This window comes from Pantherophis guttatus, chromosome 6 (assembly GCF_059756535.1).
Source record: "Pantherophis guttatus breed Tessera chromosome 6, ASM5975653v1, whole genome shotgun sequence".
Taxonomy (NCBI): Eukaryota; Metazoa; Chordata; class Lepidosauria; order Squamata; family Colubridae; genus Pantherophis; species Pantherophis guttatus.
Window position 1 is genome coordinate 45,268,095 of NC_142068.1, and position 16,303 is coordinate 45,284,397.

At 37.9% G+C, this 16,303-nt stretch overlaps 1 protein-coding gene across 2 annotated transcripts; it reads left to right on the plus strand.

Moving 5' to 3' along the window:
* Window positions 1-4,978: 4,978 nt before the first annotated feature.
* On the plus strand, window positions 4,979-15,556 carry MORN4 (MORN repeat containing 4). 2 transcript variants are annotated; one of them, XM_034439872.2, is made up of 5 exons: window positions 4,979-5,461; window positions 9,652-9,749; window positions 12,674-12,788; window positions 13,195-13,304; window positions 13,524-15,556. In XM_034439872.2, exons 2-5 carry the CDS (start codon window positions 9,683-9,685, stop codon window positions 13,670-13,672), a joined length of 441 nt encoding a protein of 146 aa, XP_034295763.1. In that variant the 5' UTR covers window positions 4,979-5,461; window positions 9,652-9,682; the 3' UTR covers window positions 13,673-15,556. The 2 variants fall into 2 exon arrangements, with proteins under 2 accessions (XP_034295763.1, XP_034295764.1); XM_034439873.2 differs by having other exon boundaries at window positions 4,991-5,132.
* Window positions 15,557-16,303: the final 747 nt, after the last annotated feature.

Genomic DNA, 16,303 nt, shown 5'->3' on the forward strand with positions numbered 1-16,303 from the left:
AGTGCGGCCACGCCCCCTGTTTACAGGGGACCCGGAAGCCACGCCTATTAGAGAGCCCATCGTCCATTCGCAAAGCTTGTCCCGCCCAGTGCACGCCCCTTCGTTATGTAGAGTTCCGCCTCCCCCTTCCTAGCTAAGTCATGCCTTTTGAATGGAGCATAAATATAGATCCATTCCTTACTTTTCAATCCGTGCTTCTTCTTTTTTTTCACTAGGCCCCTAATGCCACAATTCCGTTTCTTGAGCAGAGCGCCGCCCGCATTCCGTATTACATGTACATCTTACTGTATACTGTATCGCCTCCTGATTATGCTGAAGACATTCTATGTCATCTAGGCTCCGTTGCTAAATCACACCTACGTATTCTGCGCCGATTGCAAAGACCATTTGTCAATGTGCTACACACAATTCTTTTCGCTATGTCAATGTACGGTATACATCCCGTACGTATAACAACCGCTTTGGAATGTCATACGATCTTATTGTAAATCCTTTCAAAAAATTTATATAACCAACTGCCCGGGCTGCAGAAAGGCTGGCACTGCAATTGTACTGGACGGACTGCGTGGATTTTAAGGGACTTAAAACTTGTAGCGGGAAATAACAAATTATCCCATAGCCTTTAATCGCAACAATCCGTCTCTAAAGACTCCCTTTTCTTAGGAAATGGCTGCCTGTAGCCTCTGGATATTTATGATCTTGTTCATTTCTCAGAATTTTCTACACACCCCCATTCACTTTCATCATGGGAACTAGGCAACACTGTCACTGAATGGTGGAGTCACTGGACAGCTTTCTTGATTTGTCTTCCTCCTACCCAAGAGCTAGTGGTGTAGTGCTGAAGAAACCAAGCCACTGTGAATTCTAGTTCCGCTTTAAGACATGAAAGTCGTCTAGGTGACTTTTGGACCCAACCAGGATTGTTGTTGTTGGGATAATAGGAAGGAATATTATGTATGCTTACTACCCTGAATTACTTATAAAGTTTAAAGGCAGAATAAAAATCTAGTAAATAAATCCTGTTAGAACTCATCTGTTTTAATTATCTGCTTCCCTGGTTGTTTTGTTTCAGTTATTCTAATGTTGAGAAATTTTGTGGCTGTTCTGAGATAAAAATGTTGGAGAACAATCGCAACTCCTACATCCCCAACTCCATTTCAACTAGTTTCAGCACGGCATGCACACTTGGCAATTCCTGCCCTCCTCGCCCCACCGCCAACGCTTGCAAACACTGTACTTTCCCTCTTCAAAGTGACAGTTCCTATTTAATGAGGGGGGAAGGGAGAATGTTTTGCTTAAACTATTGAAAATTTAACCCCCTTCCCACTTCCTTAACAGCCTTAGTGTGCTTCTCAGAAATCATCAGCTATTGGACATTATTATATGTTTTATTTCATTCTTTTCATTCAGAACTACTTAGCACAAGGATTGTATAATATATTGAATATAATGAAAGCTTCTTCTAGCAAAACAATTGTATTTCTCAAGTGCTTGCATGTCACCAAAACTGTTAATATCAATGCAATTCACTATCATATTTATACCAATGCATGATAGCTGTGTCATGTCTGAAATCTTTCTAGAAGAATCATAGGGATATCATCAGTGGTGAAATCCAGCCGGATCTATCCGGCTCGCACGAACCAGTAGGGCTGGCGGCAGGAGGCTCCGCCCACCCGCCAGGATGTCATTACATCCCATTTTTGACCCTCTGCGCATGCGCAGAAGGGGCGCGCACAAGCGTAGCGAGAGTACACACGTCACATTTCCAAACCGGTAGCAAAGGTAAGTGCATTTCACCACTGGATATCAGATATTGGTCCATTATTTAATTATTCAATGAAATTTAAAAAAAGATTGAACTACTATTGTAGTACTCAAGTTTACATTTTTAAAACTAGATTCTTCCATTTATCTGTTCATTAGAATGTCTTGATTCAAGCAATACATAGGGAATCATTTCATTTGTTTGCTTTTGCATTAGCATACTCTAGTTTTAAAACTGTAGTTTATGCTTCAATGCATTGTATAAACCCAGTTTAATATGATTTATTTACTAAAGCATAGTTAAACAAATGATTACTATCCAATTAAATTTCACTTAGCTATCATAGAATAAGAATTTGAGTGATCTCATATAATACAAAAAAATAACATTTTCACAGTGGAGAAAAATGTAAACTGCCAGATCAGTTTATATTATAAACTGTTTTAACCAACCCTTACTAAAATATCAGTTAGGATACCTTATGTAGGACACATAAGTAAGAAAGAGAAAAAGAAATATTGCAGTTATTGGTGTTTTTAATGAACGTGTAGCTTGACCTGCAGGAATCTTATAGTACCTTTTTAATATATTCATGACTTATTTGGAATTAAGAATGAGAATTGACATGTCCATGTTTTCAGATTATTTTACATGATTTACATTAATCAAGAGTAATTTATTTCCAAAAGTTTTTAGAGAATAGGAAAATAATGCTTTTGAGGCTAATTATTATTTATTATTATAAACAATGTTACTTCTCTTATTTAAATTCTGTTTTTCTGTTATATGGTCAATCACGCTTTCTCATCAGATGGCAATATTTTAGAGGAAGAATTAGGAGCGTGCCACGCTATCTGACCTAATAGGATGAGTCATGGTGGCATAGTGGTTAGAGTGCAGTACTGCAAGCTACTTCTGCTGCCTGCCAGCTGCCTGCAATTTGGCAGTTCAAATGTCACCAGGCTCAAGGTTGACTCGGCCTTCCATCCTTCTCAGGTCGGTAAAATGAGGACCCAGATTGTTGGGGGCAATATGCTGATTCTGTAAACTACTTAGAGAGGGCTGTAAAGCACAATGAAACAGTATATAAGTCTAAGTGATATTGCTATTGCTATGAGTAAATGTTAGGGAAAAGCAGTCCCACAGATAACCTGGACCTGGGCTAATTGTGATGACCACCAGTTCACACAACAGAGGTGTTACATGAGAAAACCTAGGGACCCAATTACTGCGCATGCTCTGCATTCTGAACCAGTTGAAGTTTCCTGGTGGACTTTGGGGAAAGATTCATTTAAAGTACATTGTAATAATCCAAACAGGCAGTGACCAAGGCACGAGTGACCGTGAGCAAGGTGAGGAAAGGGAACAATTGGCAACTAGACAAATCTGTACAAAAGTCCCTTCCAGCTCAGTTTTGGTGGAGTGCCATTCCATCCAGAGTCAAAGATGAAGTATCATTTAGGCCTGGAGGGGAACCCATAGCCACTCATCTTGCCAGGATTGAGTTGAAAGTTCCTCCCCATCCAGAGATATATAATTAGGTATTGTTAGCATACTGATGATACTAAATTCCATACCAACAAATGCCAAAAGACCTAGCAGCTTCATGTAGCTGTTAAAAGGGAATGGTGAAAGCTCAAGCACTGGGACCCCACATTGCTTAACTTTTCAATTTCTACCAACACTGAATGGAACAGGCCATGGAAGAAGAAGGAGAACCACTACAACACAGTGCCTCTCATTCCTAAGCCTCAAAGCCAGTCCAGAAGGTGACTGTGGGCAATGGTATTGAATAGCCAGAGAGGCCCAGGAAGATCAGAATGGTCACACCATCTCCATCCCATGTTCTCCAAAGGTACGGTCAAAGCACAAGTCTAAGTCAGTAAAGTAGAAGTCTTCTGATATTTGTCTAGCCTCTATGCTAAAACACCATAGGTTTTCCAGTCATAATCTATACACTCTCATGTTTGGATGTAGCCCAAACCCAAATGGGCTAACTTACAGAACATGTCCAAAATCCAAAATATGTGACTCCCACAGAAATGAAATTTGACAAATTCTATAAATATTTTGAAACATAAAAATTATCATAAAACATTTTATGACATAATACAAAATGTCATAAAAAATTCCCGGCGGTCATCTCTTCTTGTTTGATTATGCTATATAGAGTTCACCATGGCTATTTTCATGGCAGATACATCTCTGGATATCTTGTTCTCTCCCTTTTCCAATGAAGGCAGTATATTAGAAGCTCGTTCATTGTTAAAGGCCTTGAGGGTAAGGAAATATCTCTGAAAAGATGACCAAGTGAGTCACAGTTGTTTAGTATAACTCCTCTAACATCATTTCATTTTATTTTGTTCAAGTGGCTGTTGTGACCAACTGTCGTGTCATAAATTAAAATAAGTCAGAACATCTTTTTGTTTTGTCTATTTTCAGTTAGTTTGAATGTTTCTGGCAATAAAAAGGGTCATATTCAATGCACGACTTATATCCTCCAGGTTCCTTGAAATTGGTGACCTTTTTTTAAAAATTGGCTTTGTCTAAATCCCTTAACACATGAAGGGATTTTGAAACTGCCCAGAAGCCTAAGACTCAGGGCATTATACAAGCTTAATAAATTGTAGCTATTAGTATTAATGGAATTGCTTCAAACATATGTGTAGTTGAAATGAAATACTAATTTCCTTGTTGTGGATTACTATCACTTTTTGGGAGGAGGAGCTAAAATTTTAACAGCCAGTTTAAAGAAAACTTCTATGCATAAATATCATTCAACGAAATTCAGCCACCCGAAATTATCCAGTAGCCATAAAGAAACATTCACTGCATTTCTTACTGAACAAAACAAAAACAAAAGCCAAGCACTTGAAAACAGTTTTATTGTTTCATAAAAGCCCCTCTTTGATCTTCTTCTTCAAGGGCACTGCCTATTTGCTTTAGCATCCTTTCCCGAATTTTGTCTCTTGGGAGCTGCAGCAGGCATCTCTTCCCGCAGATGAAGGGAGCTCTGGAGAGCCTCAGTATGGCAGCCTCTCGCTTCTGTGGAGAGGAAAGCCTTGTCTTTTTGCTCCCTCAGAAATATGGCCGTTCCGTGAAAATTTCCTTGCCCTTCACAAAGAAGGCCATGGAGGGAAGGGAGAATTAGCCGGAAGGCTGGGCAATAGAGGGGCGCGTTACTACCGGTTGTCTAGGAAACCACCAACAGCGTGAGCGGATAATTCCTAGTGGGCGAGTGCCCTGAGAGATGGATGGGGGGAAGCCTGGCATAGCGGAGGGAGGGAGGGAGGGAGGCGGTAGCCCATGGGGGAGAGCAAAGGGGCGTGCGGCTGGTGGCAGCTGCTACAAAGCTTGCATCCAGGTGAGGGGCGCGGTCATTGTTGGTGCAATGAATAGATAAAAGCATAGGAATGACGTGGTCGGGAATACTGCGTGGAATCCGGGCGGATAGGAAGGCTTTGGGGGTAGGAAACTGCAACGCGAAGAAAGGCTGAGTGGAAAGCAGCAGAGGTAGCAGCAGCAGCAGCAGCGACCCGTAAAGCGGGGCGCAGAGCCGTTGTAGTCTACTAGATGGGCGTGGTTCCGGGCTGGAGGGCATGATTTAAGGATGCTGGGCTCGGTCGCGGAGCTGTCAAAAGAGACTTTGCAGTGAGCAGTTTTGATTCCACTACTGAGGGATGCTGCCTGGGGGTAAGTGATGACTCAGGACTGTTAACATTGCCTGAAAGATTGTGGTTTAGGAAAAACTAAAACAGAGGAATATAGTAGTATACTATAGGAGTATCTTTGATTGCTGGCTTTTTGTTCATTGAATCAGATTCTGCTGATGTGTATGGAAATGTCCCCAGAAATTGGGAAACTGCTACCCGCATGGTTTGCTGCTGAGCAACTGCAGTTGCTCTGCTCCGTAAAACAGCTGTAATTATTTCCAGGGAAGCAGCAGTCATTGTACTGTAAGATCCCTGAAAGGACAAGCAGGTCTCTGATTCTTTCTGTGTAGCCCTTTAGCCAGCTTTAATCATTCATTACAATTTTTTTTCTTCAGAGGAAAGCAAATGTGTTTTTTCACAGCAGCAAGTTTTTAAAAATGTGATTCTGACTGGCATTTGAGAAAAGACTGACACAATGTATTTTGCTCCTTTGTACTAGCCTTATCTAACCTAGCATATTCCAGATATATTGAATGTTCAGTCTTACTTTCTTCAGCCAGCATAGACACACTGACTGGATGAATATGGAAGTTGTCATCCAACACATCTGGAGAAAATCAAGTTATGGAACATTCCTTTATACTTTCTCCTGTGAGATGGATTGGTTTGTGTACAGTATTGTGTAGCTTGAATCTGAGATTAGTTTTGAAATCTTGGTTCACTTTGCAGTTATTATGCTGCTAGTTTTCCCATTTAATATAATAAGTAAGCACTCCTATTTTTATAATCTTGGCTTTATTAGCTATGGACAAAAAAGGATATTTTTTTTCTAAATTGACCCCTACAAATCAAAAAGAAATTTAAAATGAATTGGATATGTTATCAAGAAAATAGAACATAACATCTTTTGTGGTTGCTCATTGTACATGTGATTATTGCTCTGGAACCCCTTGGTTTTACACTTGGAATTACTGTCTTTGTGTACTATATACCAGTATGAGAAATGATGTCCATGCTTAACAGCTTATCCAGTGGTGTATGAGAATGACTCTAACAGAGGATTCAGGATAAGTGTATAGCACTAGTATGCTGAATAGATAATCCACTAATAGGAGACGTTTGAGGAATATGGCCACCGCCGAGACTGAGAAGTGAGCATTTTTCCCATATACTATTACTGCTTACCAATCATTTGTGACTCGTTCTTCCTCAGAGGATTACAGTCAGAATATATAGAGTAAAGCAACAGAAATGTAGGCAGAATATCAGTGCATTTCCCTGTACTGGATAGATGAATACCTGAAAAATATAATTATCTTTGTAGTTGATGTATCTCCGAACATTGCCCCTGAAGAATTAACAATAAAGACAACTTGGGCATGCAGGATGAAATAAAGCATAAGTAGTAATAGCTTTTTTAAATATGTAAATCTAACTATTGTCACTTCAGAAAACATTAATGTTTTTTGTAATGTTTAATGTTCCAGCAGTCTTTGGCTTTTCTTTTCCCCCCAGAAGCAATCACATAGCCATTCATTTCTTACAAAGGAAAGGATGGTTCTCACCATACCAACCTTAAGTAATTCCTATAGCAGCAACAATTATCAGTAAGGAATCAGTTTCCTTATGTCCACTTTTTCTTTTCTAGTCTTTAGTGACTTTCAGCATTTAATACATAGGAATATAACAGATGGAACAATACCCAACTCAGGCTATTGAAGCTGTGATGGACAAAGCAACTCAGAACTACAGAAGCCTTGTGAAGTCAGAGAAGCTGATAGAATTTCAGAGACATGAGACTGTTAGAATCTATTCCACAGTTGATACAATTCAATAAACCATGTAAATGTTCCAACTGTTTGAAAGAAAGGCAATAACTCTAACACTTCACTGCTATTAGTATTCAATTCAAATTACTTCCATCTGATTACCTGCTGTGGAAGGGTGGTCTGCATCTTTGAATTGATCCAGCTGCACTCTTTTTTTGATAGAGACCACCCAGTTATTCCAGATAAATTGCAGTCATGAATGTTTCATAAGTGGAGCCCTTTTGCTCAAGCTACATTTAAATCTAGTCCAATGAAATAAAACTAATAAATTGTAAGATATAAGACTTAAATTTGTTGTGTAAGGATTGGATATGCTTTCTAGTGAAAGTACGAACTTGCTCTATATACAACTGGCATTGGGAAATACCTGTAGAATGAAAGTCAGTCTGTGGTGTGAGAATTCTACTACTATATCAATACCATTTGAGGGAGGATCCCATAAGAGTAGCATATCACAATCTATGTTTAAGAGGTTTATTCTTATATGTTTAGGATATAGGGGAATGGCTGAACTGGAAGTGATCTAGTTCAATATTGCATTGAAGTTCATATGAATAAAATTGCAGAATATTAATGGAAACAGTGGTTTTCATTCATTATGACACAACTCTGAAATGCAATGGGTGGCATCGTCCATTCATATTCTTTTAATTTAAGGTATCATGGTATACTATACCATATCATGGTATAGCACATAAGTGATGCTTGAGCAGATTCCGCAGGATTGTCTGGGGCACTACACACCCTCTTCATGACCTGTTTTCCTTGTTACCTTCTGGGAGGAGGCTTCATGGTGTACAAAGCAAAACATCTACATTCAATAATAATTTTGTTCCATATAGCATCAATCTCCTGAACTCTCAGGTTTTCCGTTACATATTCAAAATGGACAGTGATTAATATAGATGTATGGTGTAATATGTGTGGTGCAGGTATATATTTATGTATGTATATAGCATGTGTATATTTGTGTTATATGTGAGTTTGGGTAGATATACACTTTCTCTTGAGGGCAGGCAATAGAATTTCATTTTTAATGTGGCCGGTGTGCTCTCAGTAAAAAACAACAACAATAAAGTTATGTGTGCAGAAAAGGGGAGGTAAGGAAAGACGGGATTAAAATTTACTTTTATCACTCTGAGGGGAACTGTCTGATTTGAGGCCACTATCTGCAGTATGCTACTATTAGTATTTTAGAAGTAATTCTCACATCATAAATCACTATATTGTTTTAGAACAGGGCTGTCAAACTCCCAACCCATGGGCCAGATGTGTCACCCTCTGGCCACGGCCATGTCCAGTTTAGTGAAGGGGGGGAAAGTCCCAATATGTCATGTGATGACGCCATGACGACATGAGTTTGACACCCCTGTTTTAAAAGCTCTTAAGTGACATCAATATGAAAATACAAAGATTGTCTGACGTTTTGTTAATGTTTCAAAGAGAATTTTCATATGCCATTTTAAGGAATATACATTAGAATAAGCTGAACCGTAGGGTGATATATGACTAGCTGGAATCTGGACAGCAGCACTCTCCAGTGCTATATTTTGTTTCAACCCTAAATACATTATTTTAGTATTTCACTAATCCATTCTTATTTTGTCAGAAGAACATTTGAAAGTAATGAGCCAGTCATCAAAACAATGTGTCCATTAGATGTATCCATATAACATATGCTGTCAATTTGGTCATTAAAATTCTTAGTCTTCAATACCATAAAAATATTAATAGTATTAATGCACAATTAGTTAATAATTTAAAGAGAAAATACATAGCTCTTTCTTGGTTTGGGATTAAATTACTTCCTATGCTGTCCTTAGGCTAATTAGGCATTCCAAGCCATGAATGTACTAACTACATAATTGCAATACTTTCTAAAATATATTGTGATATTTGCTAATATCATGCATGAAATTAATACTATGATTTTGTGATGTCTGTGCAGCACCAGAAATTGTGTTTAGCTTACTATTAAGCTCACACATGGTGTGCAGATCATATTTCGTATGAAACCTAATAAAATATGGTTGCTCTGATTTTCGTGATATAGTTAAATTACTTTGGACAATGGATTTACAAGAGGCCCTTTTATATGGTAATTACTTGCTTATTTCAAAATAGGGCAAGCTAAATCTGCTGTAGTAAGAAACAGTGTGCCCCACCCTTTCTCTTGACAATACCTATTGTCTACCTTTTCCATTCGTAGTGCCACAGTTTTGTAAATGTAAACTCCATTCCCTCCTAGCACTGATGAAGTTACCTAGTTTGGTAATAAAACATCTACAAGAAAACTATGAAGCCCAGAGAGCACCGAGGATCCCACAGCTTTGTAAATGTTTCTTCTCCCCTTTCATTCTTGTCTTATGCTGCTTTCATTTTCCTGAACTTTCTGTTGCAGCTGCTATCCTGTCTTCCTGAAAGTTAGTATCATGACCTTGACTAAGGGCTCATTCACTTACTCCAGTGGAGAGGAATACTGTGGGGAATGGAAGGAAGGTAAGTGAATTTTTCATAGGTGCAGTACCATCAGTTTTACTTGTACGACCCTACTTGGGAAAGATACATACTATTTTTATTACTATGGAGAATTAAGCCAGGGGATTTTTTCTATTGTCATTATGAAATAGAATAAATTGTTTTGAAATTGGTTAGATCAGGAACTCTATTAAGATGAAGTTATGAAAATGACCATAGAACAAGTAAAGAGTCAGTGTAAAAGAAGGAGAACACTCTTAATATTTGTCTCAACAGAGCAAAAAGAAAGAGCTTATTATTTATTTTAAACATATATTAGATGCACAAGTATATAGGAAAAGTACTTCAAATCTATACATATCTGTAAACAAAATTGGATTGAAAACAAAGCAATTGGAACCGACAATTACAATGCTAATAGTCATCCAATAAATAGTATTTATACTACTACTTTTCTCAGAAACAAGAAATATGTACCTTGTGTTCATACTGCATTTCTAAAATTGGAGAATTATGCTGTACTTAAAAACAATTGCTATGATAGTTATAGCTGATGAAAGGAACCCATGCTCTTGCCAGGATACCTCTGATGTCTTTCATAAAAGGAGCTTGCAATAATAAGGAACTACAGATGACTAGAAATGTTTAATCCCATTTAACAAAGAAGATGCTTGCATAGCTTTTAGAGAAGGATGGCTATAAATTCTTTATTTCAACTTTGCAGTAGCTTCTACAAGAAGCTATGTTGACTATTGCAAAGAATGGCTCTATTAGGATAGGCAACAAAGAACATAAGCTTCATCCTGGTGAGAGAAGAGGTTCTAAATCTAGTTTTGCAAATAGGTTTTCTTTGAAAAGATGTCTAAGAATAATATGGTCTCTGCCCTCCTCACCCAGATACCTTTATTAGGAGATGGAGATGACCCCCTTCATGATCCCATACAGTTTACTATTGGTTACTAATGATGGGCCGGAGTACATCAATATACTTAATAGGATCATGTGGGATTTGCAAGTCATACAATATGTAAATCTAGGCAGCAATAGGATTATTGTTTTAAGTTAAACTAATGTTCTCCAGTCACTTGTGTTATCTGACAAGAAATAGGACAGTTAACAAAGGTAAGACTTTTCCTACTGCCAGCACAGAAACAAAATCCTAGAATGGCTGTTCAAAAGTGGAGCAACTTTAGGAATTATGATTTGGTGTAACTTTTACTTTCACCTTATGACTATATGAAGAGTAAAGGCTGGAAAGAAAGGATTGAGGTAAATAAACCTATTCAGTATTGTCCACATTGGTAATGACCAGCTATATAGTTCTCTGTTGCACTTTTATTTTATGTATGCAATATCTATTATTCGTTATGTCCAATATATAGAGCTACTGGCATACCTTCTCCCATCTAGCACTGATCACTGCTCTCCACACTTATTTTGGGACATCTGTCTCTGGTGGGGGTGGGAGGTGGGGGGGGCGAGGAACTAAATACTGAAACGTCCAGTACTTTGAGCGGTAGAATAGCTTATGCACATTGCTATCTTTGATAATTGGTGCTCTAAAGCACCCCTTCGCTCATTCCTATGTATGTTGTTGTTGTTAGTTGCAAATTCATGTCCAAATCATTGCAACCCCATGGACAATGTTCCTCCAGGCCTTCCTGTCCTCTACCACCCTTTGGAGTCCATTTAAGCTCATGCCTACTGTTTCAGTAATTCCAGCCAGCCACCTTATTCTGTGTCGTCCCATTATTCTTTTGCCCTCAATCTTTCCCAGCATTAGACTCTTCTCCAGTGAGTCCTTCCTTCTCATTAGGTGGCCAAAGTATTTGAGTTTCATCTTCAAGATCTGGCCTTTTAAAGAGCAGTCAGGGTTGATCTCTTCTAGGACTGACCGGTTTGATCGCCTTGCAGTCCAAGGGACTCGCAGGAGTCTTCTCCAGCACCATAGTTCATTCCTACGTATATGCATCTACAATAGACACACCAAAAATGTGAAGGACAAACAACAGATGGTCACTAAACTTTTTCATCTCTTTTTCAGTACATCGATGATATGCTGGACTTTTTTTTTTTTTTTTTGCTTTTAAGTTTCCTGCAGAAGTGATGAAAGCAATTGGGGAAAGCGTTTCTTTCATTTTTAAAAACTCAATTGTAATTCACAAGAGTTCTGCCAGTTACTCTTTCTAGTCCAAATGACAGAAAGGTGTTTTCTCCCCACCATCTGCCCAGAAAAAGTACATCAGATAGAAAGATTATTATTATTTATTAATAAATAATTTATTATTTATGTATTATTTATTTATCAAATTTCATTTTATTTTTAGCTTACCAAATTATAAGAGTCAACTGAGTGTTTTATGTGACATACCAAAGATCTATCAATGAAAATCACATGCCCTCAAAGACCTACCTTGAGAAAAGAAAGCAATTCTTGTTTTTATACCAGTCGGGACCATAGTAACCAGAATACCTGGCCAACATTATCAAATCTGAAAAATGGATTGAAAACTGGACAGCAATTTCTTAAGCCCACTTCATTTCCAGCCAGTTTCAACATAGGGCCCAGCTGGAAAAAAAAATGTTCTTTACAGATATACATTTGAATCAGTATGGTATATGAGAGTCTTTATGGTAGTAACAGCGGCTATGCAGTCAAATCTAGAAAACTAATCCTGTTCCTTAAGATCCACCCACATATCTTTTTTAAAAGAGTGCTGTGAACCTGTGCATGATATAATGCATGGAATAATGCAGCCCACACGTTTTATAAATAATGATTGGTAAAAGGAACAAACAAGAGGTTCTTTCCATTCTTGATTTGCCTACCAGATTATCTGGCATGGACTCTTGTTATTGTTTCTTTTCATTTTGAAACTAATATAAAGTAAGATGTCATTACAATGATTGATAGAAAAGTAATGCTGCTCATTTTCTTCTATTAGGACGTCGACATGGTATTGGACAATTGACTTTTGCTGATGGCAGCATTTACATAGGACATTTTGAAAATGGTCTCTTCAATGGATATGGAGTGCTCAATTTTGCAGACGGTTCCAGGTGAGTACTGGATTATGAGTTCAGTAGCACTATGCTAGCTAGTTCAAAGAGAGGATCCGCATGTATGATCTGAGTCATTTTCAGAAAATAAGAATAAATATGTAGTACATATTGCCCATGGTATGATAAAGAATTTTATAGAGTGACTGTGTTGCTTCTTTTTGCATGCATGAATTTTCTTTTAATACAAGTGTGCAACAAAAATATCCCATATTTGTTGTCATATACTTTTTCAGTGTAGATCATTGGTAGGCTGTAGAATGACCATTGAACGTTTTAAGATATTCCATTAATACTTCTATGGCTCTTTTCCTTTCATTTAATACTGATGTTTTAAGAACTTTATTATAGTGATTGCAAATGAAATAGCAGTGTCCAATCAGACACACTCCTGTTATTGTTGCAGATATGAAGGGGAATTTGTGCAGGGAAAATTCAACGGTGTTGGAGTCTTCACACGCTATGACAACATGATCTTCGAGGGAGAATTCAAGGGTGGACGGGTTGATGGTTTTGGTGAGTGATAAGGATACGTCCTGTGGGTGTAACTAAGCAGCAAAGCTAATAATCTTGGATTAAATCTATTTAGGGAACTCTGCGGCAGCATGGAACAGGGCATAAGTGAGAGTTCGTTCAAAAATACCATCCTCTGAGATACATGCAGACATATTTCACAGCACTGCATGCACAAATCAACTTTCCTACTGAACAATGATGCTCTATTTTCTCCCACAGGACTTTTGACTTTTCCTGATGGCTCTCATGGGATACCCCGTAATGAAGGCTTTTTTGAAAACAACAAACTCTTGCGACGGGAAAAGTGCCAGACAGTGGTCCAACGTGCACAGAGTGCCTCCAAGATGGCACACAGCTTGACAGCATAAGGGGTATAAATTTTACCATAACACAGGGCTTTCTTATGACTGGCAGCCTAACCCAGAGGTTGGTAAGAGTGTGGAGTACAAGATTCACAGAGGCAAATACCATCTCTAGGATGCAAACTATTATAACTGAACCCTGCTTGCCTTTATCATTTCCTTAAGCAGCTTGGCCCCTATAATGTGAACTGGTGCCAAAACTCAGCTATGAAGCCTATGTCTCCTGTCAGTATCACATCCAAGATCATAGCAATTCCTTTGTCAAAAGCATTCTCCATTAGACAGATTGCTAATCTTATAACCCCACAACTGAGTTGGGCACAATGGGTATCCCAATTACTGGGGCTCATTAATATACAATCCATCTTTCTTGCCACAAACCTAACACAGCTGAAATGTTGTCGTTATATGATCAGTTGAGTTGGTTTCCAGTGGTCAAAGGAGGATTAAAGAACTTGCATTTAGCTTAATTTTCTATCTTCTTATATGTCCCTAAACCACTAATTGATTCCTCACTGCTCAGTCTTCCTTTCTTTATAAAAATTAAATGAATAAATATAGATGAATAAATACAAAAAGCAAAGAATTAACATATTGAGTGGCATTAAGAATTCTAGACTTTCTGAATGTGACTTTTAACAATTTTGCAGATCAGCATAATAAGAATGTCTGAGTTCTGCTACACTTTATGCTTTAGGCTCCAGAATAGATCCAGGATCTCTTTCCACTCGTTATTCTAGCCTTGTGTTTTACACAATTTGCTAAGGCCGTTTTCACTGTGAGCTTCTTGTGTGACAGACAGCATTTCACAATTATCCCTTCCTTACATGAGATGCAGGTCACTTAACTAAGGGCCATAGTAGGAAGAGATTCACTAAGCTCCAGAGATGTTACATGGTTTTCATCTACCATAGTGCCATATACATACAGCTGTATCGTTTTACAAATGTTAAAAAGGGAATACATTACTTTTTAAAGCCTTGCCTCTGCTAGGCATAGGACAAGGCAAAGTTTTGCAAATTCCTTCCTACTTCAAAACTGGAAGTTCTTTGCACACAAATACTCCTAGTCTCCACCCACACTTCCCTCTTTTGGCTTCTGAAATTTTACCACACATTCCATTAATGTTTCAAGCCTGACTTTGCTGCCTTAATGGCTAGACATTTGCTTTAAAATAAAAATGAATCTCAGGATGCTGATCACTAGTCAAATATATTATAATATCATAGAATAATGGCATGCATAGCCCTATATGTATCCAAAATAAGCAACAGCATCTTTTATACAATGCTGTAAAGCTAAAGAGACAGCTGTTCCCAGATAATGCCATACTGTATATCTTTATAGAACAGTGTTTCTCTATCTTGGCAACTTTACGATATGTGGACTTCAACTCCCAGAAGTTGTCAGAAAGGTGCCAAGGTTGAGAAACACCATTGTAGAAAATGCATTACATAACACTGGAACCTAGCACAACAGCTTATAATAACTTATAAATGTGGAGATTGCAGGGCATTCTTAATATACAGTATAGTACAGATAGATGGGCAATGATATGGAAGGTGGAATAGAAGTTAAATTTTTTAGAGATGATAGCAAATCCCTCAGTGGGGTAACAATTGAGTTAAAATGGGTCAATAAAGAATAACTTTATTATCTGTCAACCATTTTGTTTCTGTGCACTAAAATTAAACATGGGATTGTTTAAAACAGGGGGGTGTTCTTAAGTCAAGCATTGACCCACGTAATGTGTGTTCCTAAGTGCCATGCTGGAGCCCTTGTAACCAGCCTATCTCCACACTGAATGTCTGTGTGTCAATGCTACCCTCGTGCCTTTGTGTCTTTGCCCATCTAAGGGCCTTGGCCAAATAAAGAGTTGCTGAAGCTCGACTTTGGTGTATTATTTTTCTCCAGTACTGAGGCAAGTGGATTAGCCTTATTCAATTATGCAGATCCAGAATAGATCTTGTGTTTATTCTGGCCTAATATGCAGTAGTGCCAAGCATCTGAATTTTGATCACGTGACTATGGGGATGCTGCAATGGTCATAAATGTGAAAAATGATCTTGTCACTTTTTTCAGTGCTGTTGTAACTTTGAACAGACACTAAACATACTGTTGTAAATTGAGGACTACCTGTAGGTAGGTTTTGATAATTTTCTTTAAACCAATGTATTTTGTTACATACAGTAAATATATATTTTGTACATTTGTTTAATTGGGTTCTTTATCTAGTTTTAGAACTCATGGGGCGAGCTAGTCACACTTTAGATCATATAGAAAATATAAAAGGGTTCACAAACTTTTCAGCATTACTATACAGGCTCCACTCACTAGTTCCATCACTCACTCATTCAGTCCTTGAAAGATTCAATGGGAACTAATCTGAAAAGCTTCCCCACCATTGCAATGAGAATATCTGTTTAGACTGAATATAAAAACAGGACAAATCATTATCTAACCACTGCAATGTTGGAATATAAGCTGCTGCTGTTTTTTTAAAAAAAGACAATATTTTGCATATGTAGGTAATAATAGACATTTATATACTACTGTAACTCTTATTTTTGATTGTAACGTTCAATTGAATGAACTGGTACATTATAGGGCAACAATTTTTGAATCAAGATACCTCAG